Here is a 19310-nt window from a genome sequence, read left to right as displayed (position 1 = left end):
TTCCCTCTTTCTCTTTCATTTCCATTCAGTCATTCTTGCTACCCCCTTGCCCTCACACATTCGTTCAAACTTTCTCCCCCCCTCTCTCTAGCACTCACCCATTCCCTTTCACTCCCTCTCTTTCGTGCTCATTCTCTTTTTTCCAGTTTTATTCTCAAAATCTTTCTATCCACATGAATATATTTTTATCGTTCTCCCCTTTCAATTTTTCTCTCGTTCGTTCGCACCCTCTCACACACACATACACTCACCCACCATCTTACTTTTTCACTTTGTGACCTTTACGGATCCTACGAAAGAAAAGGATTGTAAGCCTAATACAATAGTTTATTATTATTTATTATCATTACTTCTTATACTTAAATTCATGCGCGTTCATCATATTCGTTCCTCCATCAGCGAAGCGCCGCGCACAAAAGCGATTAGAAAGGATAAGGATTTATCTTCCTTCCGTTCTCGTTTTTATGTTTCTGCCATCATCATCATCATCCGTTTTCTGTTTATTGTATGTCTGTTTGTTTGTCCTATTGTCCGGTTCGTCGATACGTTAATTAATTTTTAAGTCCGTTCGATCATTTTAAATTCTTCCTCCACCCACGCATAATACAAAAAAACTTATTTATATATTATACCGTGTCCGAAAACTCGATTAAGTCTCCAGGCTAATCACCGCCATTTTTATTTTTCTTATCTCCGCCATCTTTTTCTCTCTGCCGCCACCTCGCCGCCATTTTTGTTTTTTTTTTCGATCGAAATTATTTACTCGCTCTCAAAAGTCTCTTTTTCTCATTTACTCGGCGTTAATTCGTTACAAAAAAAAAAAACATCCTCGCTCGTTTTATTCGATCGGTGACGATCAAGTTTTTCCTTATTTTGTTTTTAATATGTTCTTTGATTATTGTGTTGTTATAATCGGATAACAACAACAACTCTTCTATCGGAAAAAGTTAGTGAAGATGCGCGTTGTTAAAAAAAAGAAATTATCAACGTGAGAAATGAGGACGTTTATATAAATGCTGCAGAGAGAAAAATGGACAGGAGGAATGAGAAAGGGATCGTAAAGATTTGTGTATGATCTTGTCGCATTTAATGTAAGATAAAGAAAAATAATCGTACGTGTGTGGCTCGTGACGAAAGCAAAAAATTCGAATCTCGTTTACCTCCTCCTCATCTTCCTTCCCTCCCTCTAATCATGTTTTACAGAAAAAAGTCGATAATCGTCGACATTTCCAAAAAAGCACGAGATTCTCCACCCGGACGACGAATAAAAATATACTTTCCAAAGATATATTCCTGAAAAATGTTTTCTTTTTTTTCTTTCTTTTTATATAGGAACACACAAATAGTAAGACAATAATCAAATCTTGATAATGACTGGAATATTTACGGATGATGCGTCTCGTGCTTTACACGCATACACACACATACACGCACGCACGCACGCACATACACAATTTGATTGATCACGTCATACCACCACCACCATCACCGTCACAATCGCGACGACCACCATCACACCACATTGCCGTCATAATCATTATACCATTACCATTACCATTAAGAGAGTTCTTTTCGATCACGAGCCCGACGACATGTAACAATATTTCATAGGACAGAAGCGCTGTTATGTGTAGAGCACGATATTATTATTATAATCGAAGTCCCCCGTCGTTTCGTATGTTAAACGAAAATTATTCAATGCACTTTTTTTTTCTTCTCCCTTCCGAAAACCCGTCGTGGTCTGGCTGCATTTTCGAATATTTCGCGCGCGCGCGCGCGCGCATGCACAATGTATACACATATCAAGCTTATATATCATCACTTTTATATAATCTTTATTTTCTTAAACGTATATACGCGCGTGCTCTCTCTCACTCTCTTTTTCTCTCTCTCTCACGCACCCTTGTATACATTCAAAAGTGTATCTCTTATCTCTTCCTCTCCCTTTCGTACGAATGTAAATAAGCGTGTGCGTGTGTGTATGTGTAGAATAAAAGACTATCGTATTACAATCGTTCGTGCATATCTACAAAATTATTTTCTTTTTTATTTACCGTTAAACAACACGCTCTATCGAGTATTGGCACGTGTATTATTTTTTTTTTAAAACTTCTGTTTGCTTTTTATCGATGAGCATTCCATTCGTCGACCAATACGTGTGTATGTGTGTGTGTGTGTGTGGAGGGGGATGATTATTAATTATATGTATAATGATATATTGCATATTATTTTTCGTAATGATGTGTCATTAATTGTACGTGTGTGTTGTACGCGTTTTAGTAGAATAGTCTTTTCTGTGTCTAACTATCTATCTATAAATCTATCTATTCGTCACAGTTCGTCTTATTTCGTCGTTCCATTAGTCCCGTCAGTCAGTTTATGATTCGTCTATCTGTCCGTTGTTCCGGTCCGGTCCGGTCCATCTGTCTAAGCCACGATTACGGCTTTGTTTATTACTGTGTGTCGTTCGTATATGCAATTGTGTATCTTCAATGATGCTTGCGAGTACGCATACCGTCTTAAAGGGGGTTGGGGGTGGGAGGGGGGAATAAGTCATGTATTAGTGGCGTAGGTCGGTTAAAATGGACGCGCGCGCCTTCCTTTCTCGATGTCAAGTCAAGTCGAAGTGGAGAGAACGATGACTGCAGTATGGTAGTAATAGTTGTTGCTGAAATTGTTGTTGTTGTTGTTTTAGTAATAGTTGTAGTTGTTGGTTGTTGTTGTTGTTATTGCTGCTGCTTCTTCGTCGTCGTGCATCGTGCGGCAGGCTTGCGGCAGTTGCGGCGCGGCTCGTGCGGCATGGCGCATTCCATTCGCTGTTCATTTAAAATAATCGACTGAATTCGTTTGTTATTAATAATTAGATATTTTATGTTGGGTCCCAGAGGTTACTGAAACAGAAAAATTAACGAATACGTTCATCATCTCACACCCACTAAAACTACGATTTTTCTCCCAACTACGATTATTATTTCTTTTTTTTTGTTGATTGGATATATATATATAAATGGGGTTGGAGGAGGGGGTGGTATTTTGATTTTCTCACAACGATCAAATAACGTTGGAAAAATAAAGATTATTTTTTTAATGAAAATATATTCAAATCGATGTAATTTAAATACTCGTTGTTACTAACCAGCGGGAGATTAAAACTGAATATTGATGAATTTGTTTGAAATATTTAAATGATGACGACGATTTCTTAATTAATTATTTTTAAATATATACGCGTTGCTACAATCGAAGGAAGTCAGTTAATAATATCATCAAGTCACGAAGAAATCCCCCACCATATTGGAAAAATTCTTTAAAGGTAGATACAGTACTTCGTTCATCGTCGAATTTCTTGACTTTGAATAATAGCGAGGTGTAATCTCAACAACAATGTCTAATAAATTTTTTTTTCTATACATACTATAAAACAATACGAACCAGATCTAAATATAATGATTACTTTCTTTCGTTTACTATCAGTTAGAGTTTCATCCAGGCGATATACTCAACATTCCCAATATGCAGTGTCAGAAATAATAAGATGACTTACTGACAGAAAAAATGTTTAAATATCTATACTTCATATGTTAAATTTATTGATTAACAAATAAATACATCTTACAATAATGATAAGATTATCAACAAAATTGAAAAATAATTAATGGACGTAATGATTGAAATTTGAGTGAAAAATCATCTTCTAATCCAGTTTCTTAAATGATCTGAAGATTCAATTGTGATTGTAATTGCAATATTTTCTGCGAGGGACGAACTTTAAAAACTTTGACGAGTATTTTAGGATACACTGAAGAAAAAAAATAAACCTTCCATACTAGTTCTCTCTTTATTGCACACCATGGATTTGAAAACGTGCACTTACACTTCAAAATTTTATCTACTTTCCCTCCTCCTCCTCTCTTGTTCACCTTTACTATAATCCCTTGCTTAAAAAATCAAACATTATTTAAATAATCGGAATATGTACCATACGTAAAAATGCGTACGCGTATTTTTCATAATAATGTTATCTTTTCCAAGAAAGTATAATCGTGCACGTTAAAAAAAAAGAGAACACACCACGATAAAATGGGGAGGGGGGGAAGAAAATGAGACAAAAGCCGATGCGGGAGAGTCTCCTCAGTAGCTCGCTTCGAAGAACAAAATATTTATCGTTCTTACGAAGAGTGCTCGCTCACACACACACACACACACACACACACAAATTTACACGTATCGTATCTCCATAGAAGCGGATGCACAAGTATATTCGTGATTAGTCATCGCAGCGAGCTAATATCGAGCTAAAAGCAGTCAAGGAGAATTAAGTGCGTGACTCACTCCTACCACTGCACTTACACACTTATGCACCGTCGCCGTGTCGTGTCGTGTCGTGTCATCGTTGCGTCGTCGTGCGCACGTCGAAAACGAAAACCGACTCACGTTTCCCCGATTTGAAGGAATCACGCGCGCGCACGCGAGAGTACCTTGAAAAAATGATCATCGAGAATTCAGCAAAAAGAACGCGATCATCGTGCTCGGCCGCGAGATAAGAAAATTATTGGTCGTTTAAATTTACTTATGATTCGAATTAAAATATAAATGTATATACATATGAAAAAAAGAAAAAAAAAAGACGCCTATATGAAAAGAAATGAGGAAGGCATTTATATGCGTGAGTCACGGACCTATATGTATTTATGGTGCATATTAAACAACCAACAATAACAACAAAATAAAAAGAGAATAACGATAATATTTCTTATGCGAATGGACTTACTAATCGAGATAATAATTTTATAAATTTATTTTTTTATTATTATTATTATTATACACATACATATATCCTCCGTCATATACTTATTTTTGTTCTGTATCATTCTTCGCGTGTCGCGTATCGACAGTAAAAAAAAAATGAAAAAAAAAAAAAGAAAAAAAAGAGAGAAAAAAAATAATAACGGGAGGCCAGTTTCATTCGATGAAAACGATGAAAAACAAAGTTTCCTCAGTGAAAGATTGAAACAATGGCGGAGCCAGGCGCAACTGACGCTAGGGGGGAGGGGGTTTAGATGTAAAGAAGAAAGAGTGAAAGAGAAAGAAAGAATGAAAGAAGGAAGAGGAGGGATAGAGGAAAAAGTGAAGGAAGAGAGGCATTGGCCGCGGTGTTCGTCGAATGACAAGCGATAACGATAACAGGTAGCAAGAGTGGGGAGATATGAAAACGGTGAAAAGAAAAACGCACGAGCAACTGAAATTCACAATCGTATTGCTGTCACCGACGTTGACAATATTGATATTTATCAAATTACGTATCCCCGTTATTTCAAACAATTTTTAAGTATTTTAGAGAGACCCTAAAATACGGCTACTATTCATTTCTCTCTCTTTTTTTTCTTTTTTCGAATATTATATACACCTTCAAATCAATGAACCTCCGCAATTCGATGCAAATCGTAAAATTGTGGTCTTGGTATTTAGCGCTTATTCACTGCCGTCTTATGAACTTGAATGACCTTGCAATGAGGCTAACGACTCCTCCTCCTCCTCCTCCTCCTCTCCTCCTCTTCCACGTGTAGTATGTTAATAAGCGTCTAATATAATACTTTAAAGTAATCGCTTTGATAAGTTGTGTTTTACGTCACAAGTTGTTGATTTTCAAATGCTACTTCGATAAACAACTTTTATGGTATTATAAAGGACGGGAAAAAAACAACCTTTCGCGTGCATTTATATTCCATTTGTGTATAAGAACAATGCTTATGATTTTGTGAATTAGGTTAAATATATAATTAATAATACAAAAATGTGTGTGAATTGCGATATGAAAGTTAAAAACAAAAAACAAATTTTATCGATCAAAATTTTTCCATCGACGTGCGCAAACAACGAGAGGCCGCTAAATAATGTGATCGTCGTCGTCGTCGTCATTCGTTTGATTCGCAATAATAACGTAAGAAGTAAAAAAGGAAAAGAAAAAAATAAAGATGGACGTAAAAGTTGTGATGTTTTTTTTTTCTTTTTTATTATTATTTTTTTTTTTTTTATTATTTTACTGACCTAATAGCCGCAGGACACGAGGTAGTCGCCGAGTTTTTCAACGACAGACGCGGCTTGCTGTGGCTGTATGGGGTCCTCATAGAGGGAGACGACTACGGCTTGCGTCGTCTTCATGCAGTGGACGCCAACCTTTCCGAGTTTTGCCCTTATCACACGATCCGTACCCGATAGATATATGTACCTGTTGCCAGCTAAGGTAACCCCCGATGACGTTAGGATATCCTGTTCCGCGAAACCCTGCACCAATTTCGCGAGCTCCTCTTTGCTCACCTGAAATTACATCAATTCAAATTTTCTCATGAATATATTCCGCACACACACATATATATATAAAACATATATGTTAAGGGAAAAAAAATAAATAAATATAAAATAATAAATTAATTTATGTGTGCGTGTGCATAGTTCTTTTTTTTTTTAAAGAATGGCAAGAGAAATTTAAAAAAAAAAAGGATAATTCGTGTTGGATTATTAAATCTACTCGTGTGCGTGTGTCTATCTATTTTGTAGGTTTAATTCATCAACCTTTATGATTAGTATGAACTTTTAACTCGATTATAGTGGAATGCGAGTGTTTTATCTCTCTAATTAAATAGAGTCAACATTTAAGTTTGATCATTTGTAAATAATACAAATGAAGAAAAGAGTTGAAATAAGAATTTAACAAATAAACGCCTAAAAACTGTATGAATTTATAATTTTGCCCAATCTGATATAATCGTTGAACAAGAAACATTTGCGTTACATCTACAAGTATAAAATAATGATCAGGCTTGATCGTTGTTGTTAGCTAGAAATCACGCACGCTCATTAATTTAACAATTATCATTGCCCTATTGATCGTTATGTAACAGATCATTCTTATAATAGTTTTGTCGGGCTAATATTTGTTTTTCTGTGCTTTGGGGATCGATAAAAATCCGTAGAAATATAACTCTATTATTATCGTTCATTTTATACAAAATCGTTAGTTAATTAGAAACACATTTGAATTTTCAATATTTATATTATTTATTTGAATGTTTACAATGCATAAAAATATGTAGCCGAGAAACATATATATATATGAAAAAAAATACAATAAATATTATTATAGGGAAGGAAGGTGGGGTTCCGTGGCTCTAATTACGGTCCTGAAAGCTATGATTCATGCAGCCTTTTGCGGTCGATTCTCTTTTCTCCACACTCTGCTCGCCACAGAGTCACAAAGCATTGCGGAAAAAAACTATTTTCACTAATTCATAAGATCAGTCATCGTAGAAAAAGTGTGTAATAGTTTTTTTCTTCTTCTTCTTTTTTTAAATTGTAATTTTACCAAACGACCTAATTCCGTAAAAGCTATTTATAGCAGAAATTTAAAAGTAAAATCAGAAATGGCAAAAAATTACTAAATTTATTGACTTTGTTTCAAAACGAAATCCACTTTTTAGGATTCAAAATATGCTGCATTCTACGCGCATGCGCTGGACTGATAAATCAAAATATGAACAAAATGGATTCTTAAATTTTAAAATCAACACATTGGCATTTTATCTGAAATATTTAATTATCCGTCTAGAATATCATTTAGTCATTTTCGATAAGAATTTTGATGATAATAAAAATAATTCGTTTTTGAAAATAGTAATTAAATAATTTTGTAACAGCCCTCCTAGTAGTATGTGTAACAAATTAACTTGATTACTATTATTTCAAATACTAACTATTAAGTTCTGTCATGTTACAACAGCGAATGCAAGATAATCGATGATCTCTTGCTGAGGTACCCACAAAGTAGCAATTTTCTATACAGCACTGAGAGAGGTTGCTGCCCGACTGGCATCGCCATTTTGGCATTTGTAACCTGAAAGTGTGATCGTAAAGCCGCTGCTGCTGCAGCTGGCGACCTTTATCTCAAAGTTTCACCAACCGAAACCTTCCACTATACTATGAAATACTGTCTTGAAAGTGTTGTAAACGTTAATGAAAAAAAAAGAAAAAAAAGAAAAAAGAAGAAAAAAAAAAGAAAAAGAGAAGTAACCACACCCCCTTAACATTTTTTTCTCTTTCATGAAATAAATTATTTTATTATAAAAATTAATTTTCTTTTTTCTTAAGGTACAAGTATGCATGCATATTTTTTTTTTATAAATGTATTATTTTCATTACGTTCTTTTAAACGTTCTAATAATAATTTAAAACAATAATCGAGGATGTAGAAATGTTTCTCGTTTTATTCCAACAAAATGCAACCTTCTTCTCCATTCGATTCGACTTTCTCTTATTCATTACTGATAAAAATTTGATATATAGATTCTAGGGTTAGGTGGTATCATCAAGTATACATACGAAATAATTATAATTTATATTTAACATGAACTTTGTACCAACTTAAAACCACACCCAACAATAAACCAAAAGGTCCAAGGCCTCATACTTGAAATAAACGTCGACGAACCTAACTTAAAAAAAAAAAAAGATATCTACGTATATGAAGCATTCTTAGATTTTTTGTTTCCAAGCTTCTCCTGTCATCACCTCTAAAAAAAAAAAACAGAAGAACTACGAAAGAACATAGATACAAGATACACTAAACAATGCTTTAATGTTTAAAAAAATCGTTGACAAAGTTAGGCATGTTTATTAGATTAAATTCGAAAGTTATTGGGTTGTCCGAAAAGCTCGTGAGGATTAAAAAATAAAAAAAAATAAAATCATTTATCTATATTTAAAAAGATAATTGAAAAATATACAAATTTATTTATAAATCGGCAGGAAAACTTTCTGGACTAAATGAATATTTTATTATAGCATTTAAGAAAAAATGGAATAATGCTAAACGTTGATAAAACGTTTAACAAAGCTTTCATAGAACACGTCACGTTAAAATGGTGATAGTGAATGTTGTATAGTAGTGGTTGTAGGATCGGCCACGAATAGAGAGAACAGAAACCGGTTTCTCTGATATCGCTGACAACACTCGCCACGATATCGTACTAACGTCTGTGATAGAGAGCTTGATAGGCTTACTACTATTCCACAAACCTGTTGTCTCAACTGATCAAGCATTAAACCGTCCCTCATCATTGTCATAATGTCACAGACCTATCGCACTATGAATAAGAACACGCATGTCTACTAACCTTATCTCTCTCTTACTATTCCAAATACCTTAAAATCTCAGCGTTGCAACGAAAATTCTTCAAATACAAAAATACTTTCGGCTCTCCAATGGGGGCCAAAAGAAACAAAAGAGAAAAGAAAAATGAATGATGCAACATACGAAAAATGTTTAACGTAACAAAGTAACGTGAAATGCTAAAATGAGTATTGCGAATCACGCAAAGGAGAAACAAAATTGACGTACCAAAAGATTAAGTAATTTAAACTAAATTATCGCACAAAAATTGTATGCGGTTTAATTATTTATTTGTAATTACAATTTGAGCAAATTGTCTAGGTATTTAACTAGGATTATAACTACAAGATAAAATATAATATGTTAGAATGGAACAACTCGGTATAGAGAGAGACGATTGTGAAAGAAATTAGTACGAAAGATTTTGTGAACAAGGAAATGAAATTTTCACGCAACATCGAGTAGGAAAATAATACTCCGTAGATTATTCTTCGTGATATTTGTACGTTCCTGGGACTTCTTTTGCCTTCCCTACGATATTCATTTACCGACAGGATATGCGAGAGCTTTTGGAATGGTGCACGGAGGGCGCCCCGATCATTCACAAATATTTCTTGAGTGGACCGTCATCGAATAATCGAGAAAACGAATATATGCTTCTCTTCTTTTACACGAAAGAAAACGAGTTCTTTTTTTTTCAAAAGCACACCTATGTATTCTATTTGATATAATTCTAAGATAACGTTGAGATCAATCGTATCGACGAAAGAAAAATTTTTTTTTAAGGGATTACTTACTATTCGTAATAAAATTTCATACGATCGGAGAAAGAGAGAGAAAGAGAGAGAGAGAAAAAGAATTGAAATCGAATCAATGATTTTAATGATGTTAACTATTTAATGCTAATAAAAAATAATTAAAATTATACTCTTTCAGACCAACAATCAGAACTATCATCGTCCATCCATTTTATTAATCCTTGTGTATTCTTGTACGGATGAACGTTTAAACCTAAATATTCCTAGTATCAAAAGAACAGCAATCATAGTTAATCGCAACCCTTTAAACATCCCGTAAGTCAATACTAAGCATCAAATATATTTTTAAAGAAAATAAATAGCAATTGAAAGAAAGCAATGACAATAAGTAAAGAATGTAAGGACGCTGTGTGTGTGCATTGAGAAAGAAAAAAAGAGAAAGAGAAAAAGAAAGAAAGAGAGAAAAAGAGGCGGCCATATTTTAAACATCGCAAAACCGTTGACGATCTAACGTTCAAAAATTTCAACGTTCCAAGTGGCGGAGGATCCGCCACACCCTATTTCACTGACGAATCGGACGAAAGAAGAAAATAAATTTTTCTATGATCTAGCAAATGGGCTTAATTATCGATTATTATCGAGTAAGCAATAAAAATGTTTCGAAAGGGAGGATCGAATCTTATCACTCGTCGAAAAAATCTACGTCTATGGTGTGCAATTGGAAGTAAAACAATTCCAACGTCAAAACGATCGACGACCATCTTCTCCTCCTCCTTTTTCTTTTTCTTCTTCTCTGTTAACAGCGTAACGCCTCTTGGCGTTCTTCGGCTCTCCTTCTCATCCTTTCCGTTTTGTCGAGTGTTTCGACCATGCGTCGTCTCGAAAAACATGTCCGCCGGTCGCGCGCTGCCACGAGAGCCCGGCCGGCGAGCAACGAGAATGTGTATAAGTGTGTACGTGCGCGCGCGCGCGCACATCCGCGTACAAAACGAGCTCCTCTACCTAGAAACAATGCGCTCCTGGCTGTATAGACACTAATCAATTTTTATTTTTTTGTTCTCTCTTCAGAAATATGCCCTCTCCAAAATAATAGTCGTACTCCTAGGACCCCAAAAAGGAAAGAAGGGAAAAAATTAGAATATTAAATTTCTCGCGTACACGCCACGCGACGAGATACGACGTACAAAATCCTTATGGTACATACTTTTTCTTTTTTTTTGGGGAGGGGATGGAAAAAATGTTAGACTCAAGAACAAGGAAACTTAGAGAGTTCTCCCTTTCGATCGATCACACATCGCAGGAGTATGTTCCTCTCTTTCTTGCTTCCACTTTAAGATCCATGTATCGTTTTCTCTTTCTCTTTCTCTTTCTCTCTCTCTCTCTCTTTCTCTTTTATACTCTTTCCTTTGTCGTTAAGCCGGCTGTACGAGAAAATACATAAATTCGGCATTTCGCTGATCTTTCTCCCCTACCTACTCATCTACCTACCTATCTACTCCTACATACTACATACCTCTCACACTCTCACATACTCTTTCTTTCTTTCTTTCTCTCTCTCTCTTTTTTTTCTTTCTTTACGTCTCTCTGCTACTCACTTCGAAGCCTTCGGACTTTGCCCACAGGTTGCCATCATGTCCAGCTATAGCAGCTTTGGTAACGCACCTCGATGCAAGCAGTTGCTTATCAACGTAATCCTGCCAGCTCATTTTTGAACACAGAAGGAAAGGGGGACGAGCAAACCGTTCGCACTATCGACACAAGAGACACGATCCGTCAACCGACCGACTCGTCTGACGACTACCGATATCTGCTCAACGCCGCTCGCATTTACCCCCGTGTTCCCCCTCGTCTACCCTTCTCTCCAGCAAACTACACCACCCCCTCCTCCTCCACTTCTCTTTACCAGATACCGTTGACCGATGACGACGAACCAACTATTCAATGTTACCAATCTTACATTCATTTTCAAATTACCCTAGAAAACGTTCATCCGATAGGACGATTTTCTTGGGAATCAAGTCATCTAGTTATCTTGCATTAAGTGCATGTGCAGCGCCATTTTGAAACTCAATTCCCTAGTTTAAGATAATTGTAAATTTAAAAATGTATGATTTTTTTTAGCAAATTTTGTGGTAAATTATCTGTGAATATAGAACTTATTTATTTATATATATTTATTGTAAATTTGTTCGATATTTGCATCGGATATTGTATCGGTCGAATAAAATGTACTCTTAGATTCTTCCACGCGATTGGTAGATAATACGTTCATCGAATGAAACAAATTATTTAAAAATATTTATTATATGAGATATTTAAAATATTATAAAATGATTTAATATAATATAAGTAGATAAATATAATAATTTCATATATATAATTTTATATTTTTATTATTTAATAAATTTAAATATCTCTCTCTCTCAGCAAAAACAAAATTTGCAGCACTGTATCAAGCCTGCTAACTAAATAAAATTGAAAACATCAGCACACGTGTGTATCGTAAGCACAGATATGTTGTATAAACAAGTACATTTTTTATAAAAATATAAGTAAATTACAAGAAACAAGATGCAGGTTTCTTGTCCAAATAATGTGAAAATTTATAACCTAAGTGTAGGCAAGTCTTTGCCCGATGTAAGTAATTATATACAATTAATAATTTTCTACTTTTTAAAAACCATCTTTAAGGTTATGTCTGTATACATTTACTGTTTTTTGTTAATTACAGTGGTTGTCCGAAAGAAAAAAACGAAGTTTATTAAAAAAAAATGTTGGTATGTGATATTTCATGCTTTCTATTGTATATTTATTATTTATCATTAAAACATTAACGTTTATATGTACGTGTTAATATAAGAATATTTTAACAATTACATATATGACAATATTTTTCTAGGCTTAAGACGTCGTGTAGAACTTATACAAGATTTTGATATGCCCGGAGTTAGTACATCGATTAGAATTTCAAAGGATGGACAATATATTTTAGCAACCGGAATTTATAAACCACGCGTTAAGTGTTTCGATGTTAATAATTTGTCATTAAAGTTTGAAAGATGTTTTGACTCTGAGGTAATCACGTTCGAAGTACTGTCAGATGATTATAGCAAGGTAAGCAATTAAATAAATAAAATAAAGTGACAAGAAATGTATAAAATATCTTGTGTTTTGTCCATGAATTATTTATATATATTTTCTTGTTTTTTTAGGCTGTATTTTTACAATATGATAGAAACATTGAATTTCATGTTGCTCATGGCAAATATCATCGGCTTAGGATACCACAATTTGGTAGAGATTTAAAATACCATTATCCGTCTTGCGATCTTTTTGTCGTAGGTGTTAGGTTGGTTTTAAATATATATACTATGTTCAAATTCATTGTGTTTAATTTGTTTTTTTTTTATCTGAAGAATTATATCAAGAAACAGAAGAAGCAATTGAAACAATTATTTGTGTTTTAGTAATGAAATCTACAGAATTAATTTAGAGAGAGGACAATTTTTACAATCATTTCAATCAGAAGCAACTGCGATAAATAAATGTGAAATAAATCCGTTACATCATTTACTTGTCGTTGGAACTCAGGATGGAAAAGTAGAAGCTTGGGATCCGCGAACAAAAAGCAGAGTTGGCGTATTGAATTGTGCGTTAGATTGTGTACTTCAGAACGATAGGTAAAATATCATTGCTATATAAATAATAATAATTAACGCACGTTAAGCATAACGTTAATCATTAGTGAAATTATTTTATAGATTGTACACAGTTCCTTCCATTACTTCTTTGAAATTTCAAGGTGGTTTGACGTTAGGCGTAGGAACATCTAACGGAAAAGTTTTATTATACGATGTCAGATCTTCTAAACCATTTTTATCAAAAGATCATGGATATGATTTACCTATCAGAAGTATCGAGTTTCATAAAAAATTAGATCTTGTTTATTCTATGGACAGTTCTATTGTTAAAATATGGGAAAAAGATAACGTATGTATGATCTTTCAACAATTACGTATTTCCAAACTTTTATTATTTGCTTTATTTTATTGAATAAAAATTCTTTTTCTTCTTCTTTATTTTTTTAGGGAAAATTATATACGTCCATAGAAGCAGAAAATGATTTTAACGATTTATGCGTTATACCGGATACGGGAATGCTTTTGATAGCAAATGAAAATACTAAAATACAAACTTACTATATTCCTAGTCTTGGTCCAGCACCTTACTGGTGCAATTTTCTAGACAATCTTACAGAGGAATTAGAAGAATTGAATTATGATATTATTTATGATGATTATAAGTTTGTTACTGGAAAAGAATTGGATGAATTAGGACTTTCTCATTTAAAGGGCACTAATTTACTTCGAGCTTATATGCACGGTTACTTCATAGATATCCGTTTATACAGAAAAGCTAAAAACGTAATGAAACCATTCGAATTTGAAGAATATAAGAAAAAGAAGATAAGAGAAAAGTTATCAGAGACGTGTGCCAATAGAGTACAAGTATGCAGATTTATTTTATTTCAAATTTTTATTCTTCTATGTGTTCTATAGAATCTAATAAATTTTATTTAAATTTTTGCAGGTTCAACAATTGCCTAAGATCAACAAAGAACTGGCTTTGAAATTAATGGAGGAAGAAGCGAATCCAAATACTAAAAAGAAGAAGAAAACTACGGTAAATATTTTGAAGGATGACCGTTTCAAAGCATTGTTCAACAATCCAGATTTCCAAGTTGATACAAATTCAGAAGAATACGCGTTGTTGAATCCGGTTATTTCGCAACTTGAGAAGAGCAAAGCAAAGAAATTAAAGGCTGCAATAGAACAACAAGAACAATCGGAAAAGAAAAATTATTCGCTTAACGAAGAACACGAAGGTAAAATATTTTAATTGTTATATTATAACGTACAACGACACGATGCCTTTACTTTGATAAAACAAAATGATTATGCCGATGTACTGACATTATTTATTTTGTTCTAACTATAGATAGGAATTCAAGTTCGGATGAGAGTTTTATTCATGATGATAGTTCGGACGATGAAAAAACTTGGGCTAAAGATGTGCGAAAGCAATATCGAATGATAAAGAGAAACCGACAAAGAGAAGAAGAAGAAGAAGAAGAAGAAAAAGAAAAAGAAAAAGAAAGAGAAAGAGAAAGAGAAAAAGAAAAGAACGAAAAATCAAAAGACAATAAAGAAATATCAAATAATCAATCTAATATTTATGAATTTAATGAAGACATAGAATTCAAAGGAGCAATACCTGTTCCAAAAAGACAAAATAAGTAAGTAATATATAAAGTATAGATCGTCGAACTCGTATTATTAAATGCAAATATATTTTTCAGAATCTCTCTTGGAAAAAGATTGCAAAATGAAGAAATGAATGATGTCCAAGTATCCGGATCGCGTGGTAGCAGAGAAATGAAATTTATTATTGGAAAAGTACGTCTAATAATTACTATAAAATATAAATAAGCAATTATTGAATTTACTTGTTTCTTATATTCTTTTTTTTCTTTTTTTAGAGAAAACAAGAGTCGAAATCAAATCAAACGGTAAAAAGACACAGATCAGAATACAAACATCTTCTACGGCCGACTGGAAATATTCATAAAAAAAAATATTAGCATTAATTAATTGTACAATTAGTTTAAATAAAATAATACAATTGTTATTAATTGCAGCCATTATACACTCATTTATAGCTGCCGCACAATCGCAGCTATTTTATTTTTAAATTAATTATTAATAATAAGATAATTTATTTTTTAATTTATTGTTTCTCTCTTCTTGTGCAATGATCATTTCTTGCATTTAGAAAATAATTAACGATGTTATATATAAAAGAATTTGTTTAGACGTGATTCATACGATATCTCGTAAAAGGTGAAGAGTCATCTCAAAACAGCGATATAATTAAATTCATCTTAGGGTGAATTTATTGATACAAATGTTTTCTTACCAAGTTCGAAAGCATTGTCCTCCTTGGATCAAGAAAAATGGTGATGGTAAGTTTTATACTTATTCTAATTATAAGTAATTATTTATGATTCATATTTAATAAATAAATCGTAAATGTAAATCATGATCGTTTTTATTAAAACATTAATTGAAAAGAATTAAACTTTTACTGAAAGATATTTTCAAAGTTTATCAAGTAGATAAAAGTGTTATAAAAGTACTATAGTACATTAATTATTGTTACACAACATCTTATATACACAAAAATACTTGTTTTGATTTAATGTATACACCAAATTTACCTTTGTTACACCATTTGTTTTGATTGACATATTTCGAACTAGAGAGAGATTCTCTTGTGTATCAAAAATATAATTGACTTCATAAACATTAATATTCAAAATTTAGTATGTCTACCAGAAAATTGATATATATTTTCAATAAGGTAATATCACAACAATACTTTTATAACATTCCATACATTAATTATTGTGCACTATTACATGTTGCTTGCACTTTCAATGAGTTACAATATTTTTAAAAGTTTATATACTTTTTTATATTAATTCATTACTATTAATTAAAATTTTTAAAACTATTTTGTGATTTTATATTTTAGACTGATTCTAATGAGTCAAAAAATGGAAAAGATCCACCTCATCAAAACTATGAAGACAACACTCATACATCTACGCCTTCTGTTTTATCTGAATTACAGATACATAGTACCGAAGTAAGAAATATTTTTTTAATTTATCTAATAAGTAATCAATAAAGATTATATTGTAAATAATATAGGTAGAAATAACAGAAATGCCAAATTTCGAACATTTGAATACATCAGCAGTTTTACATTATTGTAAACATAAAATATTAAGGCCTTATTTAAGATTATTGGGCGTGATGGGATTAAGGCCGATAAGCAGCGATGAAACCGATCACTTTCCACGTTATTGCATTTTAGCCAATTTTCATACTTTTCAAGTCGCCTTATTTATGTGCATTGGATATATTTTACAATATATGGCATGTTTCAGGTAAATGATATATTAATATTTTCTTACTTTTAAAAACTCATCTGCATTCTTTTTTTACAGAAGAGATAGAGGATTTTGTTATAAACTATTACCATTGGAATTACAAATTGTTCCAAATATTAGTAAAGAGCGTATATATGAGCCGATTTGCTTTGGAAATATTATATTCAGTTATATAATTCCTAGTTTGCTTCATTTAATCGCATACTTATACACAGTATACCTATTTCGTATTAAGGAACACGAGCAATTACAAAATCTAATGGAACGAGCGTTTCTCTTATCATCTAATCCGATTCATAGAGGAAATCAAAAGAAGCTCGTATGGATATTGTGGCTTTTTATAGCTTTAAGTATAGTCTGGATGATAGGAGCATTAATTACAGTTAACGTTATGATGGCACAAGGAATTATTTTGTTTCAATGGCTGGAACATAGGTATTTTTATTAACGTATATATAATTAATGCATATAATTAATAAAGAAAAATAAATTAATTATATATAAAATATTTTTGTCTACAGTCCGTATCACATTAAAATTATTTTGAAAATACTTTTAATTATATGCACGCTGTGGCACGATATGGTACAAGGAACTATCATAACAAGTTATTGCTTGCAAGGTCAGCTTTTAATCGCGCATCTTTATTTTCTCAGAGGAAAGTTACTTCAACATACGTTACCTCCCATAGACTGGATGAAGGTATGCGTTATAAATTCTGTAATAAATATGATACAAAGAAAAAATGATTTTGTTTAATATAAAAAATATTTGTGAAACATAGGAGATAAGTGAATTTAAGAAATTGTTGAAATATTTTAACAACGATATGGGACCTGCCGTTTCTATTTATACAGTTGTTAATCTATCCTGGGCAATCGCAGGAACTATTTGGCTGTTGCAAAACAATGATGGAATAGAAAATAATCCAGTAACATACATTGGTATAATTAATGTAATATTATGGATATTGATATCTATAGTTCCATTTATCCAGGTAATACAAATACAGATTTTGTAAAACAGTTTCGATTTTTGTATGAATAAATTTTTAATATAATATATTAATCTTCATATTAATATTTCATTTTTATAGGCAGCAAGATTAACAACTGCCTGTTCTATGATTCAAAGTATTGGTCATGAAATACGCATCCGACCATTTGTTTACGAAAGTACACCAAGAGAAGATTTGGATACTATACTTTTATATACTTCATCATTAAAAATGTGTGCTAGATTATTTAGAATACCAGTGGAAAGTAGGTATTTGTTCCTACTTTTAACTGTTGCTAGCATTACTATACTTACATTAGGCCAATGTCAAATTTTATGATTATCAATTTATTTCCACTGTATTTCTTATTAATTTGAAATACGTACGATTTATATACGTTTTAAGTATACCATTAAAATTAGTAAGAAATAAAAGAAACAAATTAATTATTCATCATAATTAATATTATTATAAATGAATATTTATAATTTAAATCAATTGTAATACTTGTAATTTATCTTTGTATATCATATTTTATTATTTTTTTCTCTCAATGCTAAGATACTAAGAAATTATTTTATTGGAATATGGTGTATTGTATGTTTTAAGTTGTTGTAAAAAGTAATTTATTCATTCTGCATAATAATTAATTACAATTCACTTTTCTTTTTAAATGGCAGTAATATTTTAGCGCCTTATAAATGAACTTAGCTTCTTTATGAATAGTTCATTTTTTTTTTATAACGTATATGTCTACATATAACTATTTAATTTTTGTTATCAATTACAAGTTACTCTTAATTAAAAAGATATGAGTTAGATTTTAGCCGTTTTTAATATTATGCGATATTATTTTTGTTGTACATATTCAAAAAATCAGAATATATACAGGATGTCCCAATTTTTGTCCGAAAAATTTTACCACCATATTTTATAAGTAAATATGAGAAACAAAATATTCTATGGGCTTTTTCTTAACTTTTTAATGAAGCACTTAAGAATCCATGTTTATAATAAACATCGTTTTCTTATTTTTACTTATAGAATATGCTGGTAAAATTTTGCAGAAAAAAACTAGAATAAAATGTAATAAAAATACACATGTGCAGGAAGAAATGTACAAATATATATATGATAAGAAATTCAATTTAATTATTCAACTAATTTCATAATGGTGTTAATTATGATATTGCTATATAAGATAAATAAGATTTATTAAATATCAGCATTTTACGAATATTGCTGCATCAACAAATCTTACCGATCGAATCAAAACAATTAATTATTTATCATTTCAAATATTTAATAACATAGTATTCTTAAGTGATTATCACACATAATCATCGATGAAAATCGTAGTAAAAATGTATATCG

General features: G+C 32.0%; 3 protein-coding genes across 6 annotated transcripts; 2 read left to right on the top strand and 1 right to left on the bottom strand.

The window, feature by feature from the left end:
- Positions 1-1064: 1064 nt before the first annotated feature.
- On the bottom strand, positions 1065-11763 carry LOC122520570 (profilin). Its single transcript, XM_043640666.1, has 3 exons — positions 11520-11763; positions 6049-6318; positions 1065-2891 (listed from the first exon to the last, which is right to left on the bottom strand). Exons 1-2 carry the CDS (start codon positions 11628-11630, stop codon positions 6049-6051), a joined length of 381 nt encoding a protein of 126 aa, XP_043496601.1. The 5' UTR covers positions 11631-11763; the 3' UTR covers positions 1065-2891.
- Positions 11764-12376: 613 nt separating this feature from the next.
- Positions 12377-15651, top strand: LOC122520567 (nucleolar protein 10). Its single transcript, XM_043640661.1, has 11 exons — positions 12377-12561; positions 12656-12701; positions 12824-13038; positions 13137-13273; positions 13392-13604; positions 13686-13914; positions 14013-14432; positions 14515-14809; positions 14923-15220; positions 15284-15380; positions 15464-15651. The coding sequence occupies exons 1-11, from the start codon at positions 12496-12498 to the stop codon at positions 15563-15565; spliced, it is 2118 nt and encodes a 705-aa protein (XP_043496596.1). The 5' UTR covers positions 12377-12495; the 3' UTR covers positions 15566-15651.
- Positions 15652-15857: 206 nt separating this feature from the next.
- Positions 15858-18395, top strand: LOC122520568. 4 transcript variants are annotated; one of them, XM_043640662.1, is made up of 7 exons: positions 15858-15946; positions 16519-16632; positions 16698-16936; positions 16997-17374; positions 17461-17641; positions 17724-17936; positions 18036-18395. In XM_043640662.1, the coding sequence occupies exons 1-7, from the start codon at positions 15938-15940 to the stop codon at positions 18273-18275; spliced, it is 1374 nt and encodes a 457-aa protein (XP_043496597.1). In that variant the 5' UTR covers positions 15858-15937; the 3' UTR covers positions 18276-18395. The 4 variants fall into 4 exon arrangements, with proteins under 4 accessions (XP_043496597.1, XP_043496600.1, XP_043496598.1 ...); XM_043640665.1 differs by lacking the exon at positions 15858-15946 and having other exon boundaries at positions 16550-16632; positions 16778-16936; XM_043640663.1 differs by lacking the exon at positions 15858-15946 and having other exon boundaries at positions 16552-16632; positions 16702-16936.
- The last annotated feature ends 915 nt before the right edge of the window (positions 18396-19310 follow it).

This window comes from Polistes fuscatus, unplaced genomic scaffold, assembly GCF_010416935.1.
Source record: "Polistes fuscatus isolate 324 unplaced genomic scaffold, CU_Pfus_HIC Scaffold4, whole genome shotgun sequence".
Lineage (NCBI taxonomy): Eukaryota > Metazoa > Arthropoda > Insecta > Hymenoptera > Vespidae > Polistes > Polistes fuscatus.
This window is presented reverse-complemented; position numbering and strand designations above follow the sequence as displayed.

Excerpts from the sequence above, each read along its gene's own strand:
- LOC122520567 (XM_043640661.1), top strand. The coding sequence starts at position 12,496 with ATGCAGGTTTCTTGTCCAAATAATGTGAAAATTTATAACCTAAGTGTA. Across the intron at positions 12,562-12,655 it reads TAGGCAAGTCTTTGCCCGAT|TGGTTGTCCGAAAGAAAAAA; the intron begins GTAAGTAATTAT and ends TGTTAATTACAG. Across the intron at positions 13,915-14,012 it reads AAATATGGGAAAAAGATAAC|GGAAAATTATATACGTCCAT; the intron begins GTATGTATGATC and ends TTATTTTTTTAG.
- LOC122520568 (XM_043640662.1), top strand. Across the intron at positions 16,937-16,996 it reads CAATATATGGCATGTTTCAG|AAGAGATAGAGGATTTTGTT; the intron begins GTAAATGATATA and ends CTTTTTTTACAG. Across the intron at positions 17,375-17,460 it reads TTTCAATGGCTGGAACATAG|TCCGTATCACATTAAAATTA; the intron begins GTATTTTTATTA and ends TTTTGTCTACAG.
- LOC122520570 (XM_043640666.1), bottom strand. The coding sequence starts at position 11,630 with ATGAGCTGGCAGGATTACGTTGATAAGCAACTGCTTGCATCGAGGTGC. Across the intron at positions 6,319-11,519 it reads CAAAGTCCGAAGGCTTCGAA|GTGAGCAAAGAGGAGCTCGC; the intron begins GTGAGTAGCAGA and ends ATGTAATTTCAG.